Genomic DNA, 10,842 nt, shown 5'->3' with positions numbered 1-10,842 from the left:
CAGTTAAAAAGGATGTAGTGGAAACACATATTTAGTAATATGGAAAAATGCCCAAAATACAGCTTTATAGAAACAGGAAAATCACAGAAAAACATACTACGTAACCCCATTTTCATGAATATAAGTTAAAGTAAAGTATATATGAAAACATGAATTATAACTAGTTGAACAGAAAATCCATTTATAGCAAAATGAATGAGACCACCTATTCTCTATTGGCTTTCTGAAATTTGTTATAAAGGAACAATAGTTGTGAATAGTATCTGTAAAGAAGGTTTTGAAAACTAACTTATCATGTATATATAAGGATGTTTTTTGCTTGATTGATTTCTTTTCTTGAGACATGGTCTTGCTATAGCCTTGGCTGGCTTGGAACTTGCTATTTAGAGCAGGGCGGCCTCTAACTTGTGGTGACCCTCTGGTCTTCGCCTCCAAATGCTGAAATTGCTGATGTGTGTCACTATACCCATTCAAAGGTAGATAGAAACCTTACATGCTTGAATTTGAAAGTCAGTTCAACTTTCACTTAAATGTACACACAGCATGGGGGCATGACCTATGAATCCATTTTAAGAAAAGCTGTTCCAATTTATTTGTTTTCATCACAGACCTTCCCATAATCCCTAGCATCTAAAGATCAGAACAGTAACAAAAAAGAACTGCCCACTGAGTAAGTCATTAGAAAAGTAAATTCCACTGTGCGTTATTCACTATAATCTTTATATTTAGGAAAAATCGAGGAATTATTTAGAGGTGTGCTGTGTGTTTTCTAACGTCTACAGTGTAAGAATATATGGTGTGATAACTATGAACACAGACAGAAAAATAGGGAGAGTTCCCTCAAATTCTCATAGAGTTCAATTATGAACCACAGTAAAGAGACATGAACAGTTTTATAAAACTTAACATGACCCTCTGTTCGTCATTGTATTACATACTACACCCATCAATAAAACCAAGGTCAAATTGTAGTAGGGGGCCACTGTGAGCATCGTCCCCTAGAAACAGAGAATGGTGGCGCCGCCCCTGAGCTATGGGAGAACCAGCTGGTGTCCACTGCTGTTCCTAAGGCCATGCCTACCACCCACTTCAGCATAAGCCCAGGCTTGGGTGACACCAAGAGGTGTGCCAGCAATTTCACGGTGTTCAGTGAAGTTCATGAGGTCATTATTTATACCTTTGCCACTAGGTTCCTTTTCAAGTCAATTGGTGTCCTTCTTCCATGCCAATGGTAAGGTCTCAAGCGACAGTCCTCCGGGATACACAGTGGCTGGGACAGTCATTCAGGGCTCCCGGTCGCTGTGCTAGGCACTTCAGGACAAACACGGAACTTTACCTTTCTGCTCCCAGCGATCGCCCAGCTTTCTGCAACACCAGGAGCTGCTCCAGAGGAGCAAAGAAAAAGTTCAAACCAGTCACTAGATCCAAAATTAGCATTTTATTCAGAACGCGGGGTCAGAGGTGTATTGTTTGTATTCTGGTACACAACACAGACGCAAAGCTGTTTCAGAAGTCTCTCCAGTTTAAAAGCTTTTTTTTTCTTTTTTCTCTTTTTATTTATTTTTTTGTTCGTTTGTTTTGTTTTTTAAAAACACACACTTGCTAGCGCTGCCAGTACCAGGCCACCCCTTTTACTTTTCTTTCCTTTTTTTTGTGTGTGTAATTTTTTGGTACAAATTATGTAAAACATTTGTGCTAAGAACTTTTATCCCTCCCCAAAACAAAATAAAACAAAAAAGAAAATAAAAAATAAAAAATAAAAAAAATTAAAAAATTAAAAATTGAGTATTCTAACTACAGCTCAACAGTTGAATCAAATGTCACTTTGTTTTGTAAATACTTTATCCATAACGAAAGATATTAACATGCAAAAAACCTGAATTCAAAGTCCAAATAATACATACACATGTTCTGAGTTCTCTGCACTCCTCCACAGTCTATGCTGATAAAACATTATGTACACACACCGTTTTTACATCGAGGTGGAAAAAATACAGAAAATAAAAAAGTGTACATGGATTAAGACCAAAATGTGTCTAACATTCTAGTTTATGAAAAAATTCAATTTTGCTACAAATTGGTGATATGAAAACTCCCTTTATCTGCAACCAGCTGCGTAAGTTTTAAGATTTTAGTGAAAAAAAAAATCTAAAGTCTAAAACTAGAAGTAATGTACATTTTCCTATCTCATGGTCTCTTCCCCCCCCACCCCAAGGTAACAAAATCACTCCATGAGTTAATTTTTTTTAAATCTGTTTGTTTCATTCTGTATCTTAACAAAAGCAAATGCATTGTAACAAAAGTGTGTTGAAGCATATCACGTTTAACTTTCCGCTCCCGACACAAAATATTTTGTCTTTTCCTTATCGTTTCAGAAATCAGTACCATTAAAGCCTTAAACAGAAAACTAATTCCAATCTGAAAAAGGTACAAAAAGGCACATAAAATCCCAGTGCTTCTGTACTGTAAAATTCAAGTGTAGCCGAGCTCGGTGTTTTCCAGACAGTGTTGAATCACTGATATTCCCTGGGAGCCCAAACTGGTTCGCAGCCTACGCCAAAGCCTCCAGCAAGCACGATGCTAGTGGACTAGAGAGTTAAAGCCTAGCTTCTGTATGCTTTTTGGGAATATCAGGTGAAACTGTTCATACTTGTCCAAAAGCCAAGTCCGTCCTGCCGTTCAGTCGTCGCCGCCACCGTACATGTCAGCCAGCTTTTTGAAGCGGGGTCCCCAGTCATTCAGGTAATCATAGTCCTGGTCCCCGCCGCTGCTGGAGGAGTTGAGGGAGCTCAAGGAGCCAGCTGTGGAGCCGCTGCCCTCATAGTCGAAGACTAAGAGGGAGTCATAGGGCGGGGCTGTGGGGTCGTTGTCAGCGGCTTTAAGGCCCTAGGTGGGGAGAGACGGGGAATGAATTACCAGAGGGTTCACTATGAAAGCACAAGGTAACCCTGAGACCCCTAGGGGTCACAACTTGCTCCTAGGTGAACCCTGGCAACATCACAGAAATTTCAGCACAGAGGAAAATAAAAGGGGGAGAGGGACAATTGGTCATGACATAGATGGAGTGGCAGTGGTGACTGATGGGGAATATGTCTGACAGATGGGAAGAAACGGTCAGTTGTTTGCAGCTGATTAAGAGAGGCATGCTATATAGAGACCAATGGCTAGGTTAAGGGAAAATATTCATGGAAATGAAAGTTAAATTTTAACATGGAAACTACTATGAAAACAAAAATTCACTCAGTGAACAGGCACAATTCCTTGACAGAACACATAATAAGTCCATGGGATAAGTGCAGTTTTTAAAAAGTAATTTAACTAACTTAGTTTACTAGTAGAGTAGGGAATATGAAACGAACACAAAGGTCCTTGTGATGCATGGACCCTGGTAGGGATTTGGCAACTAAGAAGTTAAATAGAAACTACATGCAGCAAAGAGGGCATATGTATCAGAACCAAGTGGTCCCTGGTCCTCTATCCATTTACAGTGTAGTTTAGCAGGCATGATTATACCAGAAAGCAAATGACAAATATCAGAACTATGAAATCTAGGCAAAGAAGAGGAAAGTGAAAACAACAACAACAACAACAAAAACCTGAGATGACCATGTAGACCTGGAATTCATGGGGGAAGTTACATTGTCCTACACTGTCCCAATTTGGAAGGCTATCAAAGGATGAGTGGCCCAGTGTGATATTAGACAGTTACATTAAGTCACTTACCTTATTATTGGAACATAGAATGTAGAGTTAATTGATATAGTGCGAGCAGTTAATATTCGAAAAGATACGGTAATTTTTAGGTATGCTGTTTACAGCACAGTGGATCCAAATGGAGAAAAATCACATCACAGAAAGTAAACCAGCCGGGTGTGGTGGCGCACGCCTTTAATTAATCCCAGGACTCAGGAGGCAGAGGGAGGCAGATTGCTGTGAGTTCGAGGCCAGCCTGGTCTACGAAGCAAGTCTAGGACAGCCAAGGTTACACAGAGAAACCTTGCCAAAAAAAAAGAGTAAACCAGTGGTTCATGTTGTAAACACACACACACACACACACACACACACACACACACACACACACACGTCATGAAGGTAGAAGTGAATGTGTATAGAACAAACAAATTGAAAAAGTTGGGTGGGTAAGGGGGCACGGAAGTAATACGTGTCGTGCATAATATATACTTGTATACAACGTCTTATATAAACACTACCATGTATAATGATTGTATATAATGAAAAAATTAACTATATTTGTTGATTAAAAAGTAGGGTGACGTGTAGCTTTCACAGGCCACAGAAAAGCCGCGACTTATGGAAATCTGGTGCCCCATATTTGGCCATGTCCCCTTGATAAGGAGGCCTGATGGCACTCGGAGGAAAGATAGCAGGCTACCAAAAAGAAACCTGATATCCTAGCATCATATTCAAGAGGAGGAGGTCCCCATCAGCCACAGCCATAGGGAAGGGGAATGGGGTAAAAGCGGGAGGGAGGGAGGAATGGGAGGATGCACGGATGGGATAGCAATTGAGATGTAGTATGAATGATTTTATTTTTCAATTAAAAAAGCGTGAAAAAAAAAAAGAAAAGAAAAGCAGTGACTTGTAAATGGTATAAATAATGAATACTGGGAAAGAGGAATTTTATTGCTCTAAGATGACATATATGTCTTAAGAAAAATAAAGAATACAAGAATAAGGAGGCAATTAGCATCTACATTCTAAACTCTTGGAAACAGGTGCTTTTAAATATGTAATTGAAGCATCTACAGTCAAGTGTTAAATATGCCCCACAAAACATTCAAAATACAGCCTTAGGTCCTTTGGGAATTTGCTCAATTCCATTCTAGTGCTCTACACTATGGAAACAACAGTTCTCAACTAATTACTAGCTTCTTATAGCTTTGGATCAGCAGAGGCTGATGGGGCTTTGGTGGTGGTCTCCTTTGATCAAAGATGTGCAGATGTGTCATAGATTGTTTTCCTTGAGAGATCAATGTTTCCAATTCATATGGGTTTTTAAAGCAACTATTATCTTTAATATGTGTAATGGTTAGAGTTCTTTGTCATCTTGTCAGACCCTAGAACTGGAAGAAGATATGCCAAGGTAGGAAGACATGCCCGCTGTGGGCAGCACTATCCCCTAACAGGGATCCTGGGTTGTATAACTAGAGAGAGGGAAGTGGGTAGCATGCACTTGCCCCTCTCTCTGCTGACTGTGAATGTGGGGGACCTGCTACTTAAAGCTTGCGCTCCCTTGTCTTCTTCCTGCCCTGATGAGCTATACACTTAAACTCTGAGCCTGAATAAGCCCTTTCTTCCTTGAATTGCTCCTCTCTCTCACGGTATGTTGCACAGCAGCCAAAAGAGAAACTCAGACATTATGACTTTTTTTTTTTTTAATGAGCATGTTCTTCTAAGTTCACAGGTGATGAATAAGGAAGAGTCATGAAAGATAAGATCAGAGCCAGTGTGCTGTAGTGTTTCTGAGGTCTGATCTGAGTCAGCATCTCAACATTCACTAGTGTTTAATTATGTGTGACTAACAAGGTTATCTGAAGACCAAAAGAGACACGGGGTGCAAGCGTTTACTGGTGTTGACCACAGAAAAAACTCAAAGAGCACCAGTTAATATTTTAATGGTTTTAAAGAAAAAGAAAAACTGCACTGACATTTGAAATAAAAGTCAAGACACGTTATTTTAAGAAACAACACAGCAGCGCTAGACTCCCATCAAAACCCAGAGCCTACCAAGCCGCCCACAGCCAAGCAACCCTAACCATGTATAATTAAGCACAACTTTCAATCATATCATGCTATACTATTTCCACCCCAGAAAGGGCTGTTAAATAAAAATTTTAAAAAGACTTCAGCAAACCGCTTCAATATGTAAAACAAAAATAATTCTGGACAAGACATTCCTTATCTTATTTTTAGAACAAGCTACACTGGCATTAGAACCACAACCTACACTCTCTCCTTTTTGTGGCAGATTAGGTTGCTGTCCTCAGTGACTCCCAAGGGAGCACACACCCACGACGCCACAAGGGCCTCTCTAGAGTACCAGTTTGCTTGCCCCACCCTGCTGTGGGGCTCGGCTGTGGCAAATGCAGTGTGAGGAGGAGGAAGAGCGGTTCTGCAGTGCTGCTGGCGCCCAGTCGGCTAGGGGCGCGCTCTGCCACACACGCAGGCTTCACTTTCACTTGGACCTTGCAATGAAAACCACGTGTACATGCGGCATGAGCCACTGCTGGATTTGGAATTTCAGCAACATGTGCAGCCATTGCTGTTGTAGCCCAGCCGGAGGTATTAGCTACTATAGCCCAGCTGTTGAAAAGCCAAAGAATTCACCCTTATTCATTTAGCTTATTCATTGCAAGGCACACTGAATGGATCTCTGGGATTCTAATGCACTGGAGACTTGGGTATGAACAAACTAGATTTACTGCCTGTCCTCTAGGGGTTTATAGTCAGAAGTATCCCGGCACACACACACACACACACCCTTTCCTGTAAAATACTGCAACTGCCAACACAGTTACTAAATGATCCCTTTAGCTTAGCACCATCTTGCTCTGGTCTATATATGAAATAGACCCCAGAAGAAAAATCAAAAAGCTTCACGGAAATTCCTAGCATGAAGGACTTCCAGAAAACAAGCACTAAGATTTTATTAAGAAGAGATGGGTTGGGGATGTTTCACAGTTGGTAGATTTTGCCCAGCATGTAAGAAGCCCTGTGTTTGTTTCCCCAGTACTGCCTTAACTAGGTATGGTGGTGCCTACCTATAATCATAGCACCTCATAGGCAGAGGAGGTAGGATGGGATGTTTTAGGTTATTCGAATGGCTGCACAGTCAGTTTAAGGGCTTCAAGTCCAGTCTGTGATATACAAAACCCTATCTTAAAACTGTAGGAAGGCAGGGCTTCAAGTACATCTGGGTCCAGGGCTTGAAAAGTGATGGCATACGTTTCTGTGGCCAAGTGATGCGTTCTGCAGCAGCATGGTCCTCGCTGGTGTTCTAAGATTCTTCAGCCAGTGCCTAAAACATTTAACTCAGCAACTCCTTACGATCACTGTCGTGCTGGAGGTAATGGGTCTCCACACCCAGGGCTGGGAATCTTAAAAACAGTGTTTTCTTCTTGAGAAATATACATTTCAGCTCCTGAGTTGGTCTTCTGACCACCAGAGCAGTTTTGCATCTATACTGTTTGCTTTTAAAAAGGAGTTAAAAGCCAGGCGAGGTGGTACACGCCTGTAATCCCAGGATTCAGGGAGGCAGAGGAAGGTGGATCTCCAGGAGTTGGAGGCCAGCCTGGACTATAAATCCAATCCAGGGCAGCCAGGGCTACACAGAGCAACACTGCCTCAAAAAACCATAAACGAACAAACAAACAAACAAACAGGAGTTAAAACCATAACGTGATCAGTGCGAGACTACTGTGCAGTGTAAGGCATGGTGTGTTTATACTTATGAAAGGATGAAACCACTGATCTGGAAGAATTCTTGGTAAGCTATCTTTCCAGGCAGGGGCCAGGCACTCTCAGCCCCTTCCACATGCAGAGCATTGGTTTGTACTTCTGAATGACCTGCTCACTAAGAAGGTCACGGTCAAGTTCTGAGACACTGGTGACTACAGCCATGTGGTCTTCCTGCTCCTCCCTTAGGGACTCCTTTCTTCTTGGCTATGGATACTCTGTCACTCGGTGTATAAAGTACTGTTACTAAATTTACAAAGTAACCACTCGTTTTTTTCTAAGTTTGACTCAATTTAAAAATGCCTGCTCCGTTCCTTGGTTCACCTTCCAGGGAACAGAAGATCTTGAACCCTAGAGAAATTTATCTGGGTGCCGTGAGGAATTTTCTGCAGTCTCGGGTCCTTGGCAGAGTGCAAGCCGCGGCTACTTCTTGCTGAGCTTGTCTTTATATAGGCTTCGGACCCCGTGCTTTTGGGGTGGAGACTGACTTTGAAGGCAACTATAAAGACACTCTGCAGAGAGGAACACAAGAGGGACGGAGGGAGAAAACGAGCCACTGATCTCCTGACATCTATCTTCTGTAGTCTTTGTGCCACGGATCCTCACGTCCTGCCCGCAGCAGAGCAAAAGGGGCACCTTGCTGTTCGTCTCATCTCAGCACTCCAGCTCCTCGCCTTGGATGACTGCTGGTCTCTCACGAATATGCTATCACTCCCTGCAGGAAGAACTGGCAACGCACTTTTTAAGGCCTGTATACATAAGGGAGGTTCACCGGGGTTATGAAAAATGGCTTTCAATAGGTGCGCGGCCACCTGCTGAAAACAACAGCAATTGCCTTTGTTTAAGAAAATTAAACTTGTGACAACATTGTTCTGGAAATTCATGTTTCCTCATTCTGGTATTAACAAAAGAAGAAGGTTGAGAAAAATAAATACTGTGAGTTTGAAGCTGATATACTATATATATATATATATATATATATATATATATATATATATATATGATTATATGATAGATACATAGATAGATAGGATTTCTTTTTCAGTAGATTCTACTACCAAAATTTTCTGGGTGAGAATCATTTTTAAAAATGACTATATCTATACTATCTGGAGCAATAAACATAAGACATTAGAGCCAATTGTTATCTTAAAAAATTAATTAACCATTTCACCAATTACTTGTCTTGAAGATGGGCATTTTCAGGGTACTGGATTCCCAACTTTCAATATAACAACTTAATGGTGAAAGATTTAATGACAGGTGTAAGGTGGAATCTCAGAGTTTTGAAAGATACACATGGTATATACTCATTTATAAGTTTATATTAGCCCAACATAGACATCCTCTGAGAGATTCTACACAGCTGGGGATCAGGGCAGATATTGAGACTTGCAGCTGGCCTCTGGGTGAAGAACTTCAAGTTGTATGAAAGAGTTGGAGAATGGAAGGATAAGGGCTGTTAAAAGAAGCTCCATGAGGAGACTATCAAGGATGGAAGATCTGGACCAAGAGGGTCCTGCAAACTGATGCACCAACCAAGGACAATGCAAGCAGAGGACCTAGTTCCCCCTGTTCATGTGTAGTCAATGGACAGCTCATTCCCCACATGGGGAAGGGGGAAAGCAAGGGACTGCCTCTGACAAGATCTCTGAGTCCCACATGTTGATTACTGCCCCTTAGAGGAAATGCAATGTGGGCATACAGAGTAAGGGGATGCAGACTGTCCAGATGAGACCTGATGGGCTGTAGTCAGATAGTGGGGGAGGAGGACCCCACTGCTTAGAGGTCTAGGAGAGGAATCAGAAAAGGTATGGAGGTTGGGTATGAGAAGATAAGAGTGATGGGATTACAATCCGGATGTAATGTGAATAAATTATAGTAAAATAAATTATTAAAAAAGAAAAAAAAAGAAAATTAAACTTAAAATGTATTAAAAGTTGAAGTAAACAACAGAAAAGAGAAGCACAGATAGAATTCAGATGGTGTTTTCCCAAAGGCTGACTGATGCCTGGTTCTCGGTGACCGTGGACTGTGCACCTGGCTGTTTCTTCTGTCTCAACCCGATCACCTACAACTGAACTAAGCACCGGGTTCGCAGATCCGAAAGCCGTGTTTTGGGCATACCTGCTAGATGCATATCCATTTCCTTCTAACTGGAACGGGGTTGCAAGGCTCCCCTGCATATTTTTATATGATTAATATACCCTATCTATCCATTTAGCCAATCATCATTTACCCCCGGATCCACCCACTCATCCACCCGTCCATCCATCCGTCCATCCATCCGTCCACTCATTCACGCATCAGCACGCTGAAAACGCCGACTCTGCTGCTTGAGGCTTTCTTCTCCAGCCATGGATGTCACATGCCTGTGACAGCTTCAGGCCACCTTGCTCGCTCGCCTCAGAACGGGAGGTCCTTACCGGCTGACGGGGTTTACCATTCGCAGTCTGACTTTCAGGATAGTGTATCTGAGTTCTGGTTTCTCTTTTACAGGGTAACTTGCCCCTAATGCTCTGGACGTAGGTTTTGTTGTTTTTTTTCCCCATCTGTCATGATACCTACTCTGTTTAGAGTTTCTAAGGTTAAAATACAGTTGGAGCCTGGTGTGACGGTGCACGCCTTTAATCCCAACACTCGGGAAGCGGAGGCAGGTGGACCTCTATGAGTTTGAGGCCACCTTGGTCTGCATAGCTCCAGTACAGCCAGGACTACATTAGAAAGACCCTGTCTCAAAAAGCAATCAATGAAACAAAACTAACTAACTAACTAACTAACTGCCATTGGTGGACATAGTAGTATACCATTTTACATTATATACAGAAGCTAACATGCTAACCTCTTTATGGTGAATTTTATTTCTTTACAATGTGATTACTTCAAAAAAAAGTATTTAATTATTTTATTTCTAAAGGACTACTGAAAATTTTTCATTCCTAAAAATTTTAATTTGTCTAGAATAATCATTACTGCATGTCTAAATTTAAGAGACACTGTTGTATGACATGTACTGTGCCAAGTATTTCACATGTGGCATTATTTGTTGTTGTTTTGGTTTTCGAGGCAGGGTTTCTCCGTGTAGCCCTGGCTGTCCTGCAACTCACTCTACACCAGGCTGGCCTCGAACTCAGACCTGCCTGCCTCTGCCTCCTGAGTGCTAGGACTAAATGCTTGCAACATCAGTGCTCAGCTATACATGCCATTTTATTACATTTTCATTACCGTCTTAAAAGAAGTTTCTATCTTATCCCATGCTTATAAGTAAGACAACTGGGAACCAGGAGACTAAGTTCAAGGACCTTGGCCTTGTACAAAGCTCCAATGCTGTGAGGTGAGCTGGAGCCCCTCAGCCCTCTAGGAGCC

The 10,842-nt window shown here is 41.7% G+C and overlaps 1 protein-coding gene across 1 annotated transcript in view; it reads right to left on the bottom strand.

Moving 5' to 3' along the window:
* Positions 1–1,419: 1,419 nt before the first annotated feature.
* CDH2 (cadherin 2) overlaps positions 1,420–10,842 on the bottom strand; it is a 222,140-nt gene continuing 212,717 nt past the window's right edge. Inside the window, exon 16 of the mRNA XM_084779631.1 lies at positions 1,420–2,886. Coding sequence (XP_084635757.1) covers positions 2,680–2,886 — 207 coding nt within the window. The 3' untranslated portion in view covers positions 1,420–2,679. The remainder of the gene's footprint in view (positions 2,887–10,842) is intronic.

Source organism: Acomys minous, assembly GCF_964271855.1.
Source record: "Acomys minous genome assembly, chromosome: 4".
Classification (NCBI taxonomy): domain Eukaryota; kingdom Metazoa; phylum Chordata; class Mammalia; order Rodentia; family Muridae; genus Acomys; species Acomys minous.
The sequence above is the reverse complement of the archived record's forward strand: the minus strand, read 5'-3'. Positions and strand labels throughout refer to the sequence as shown.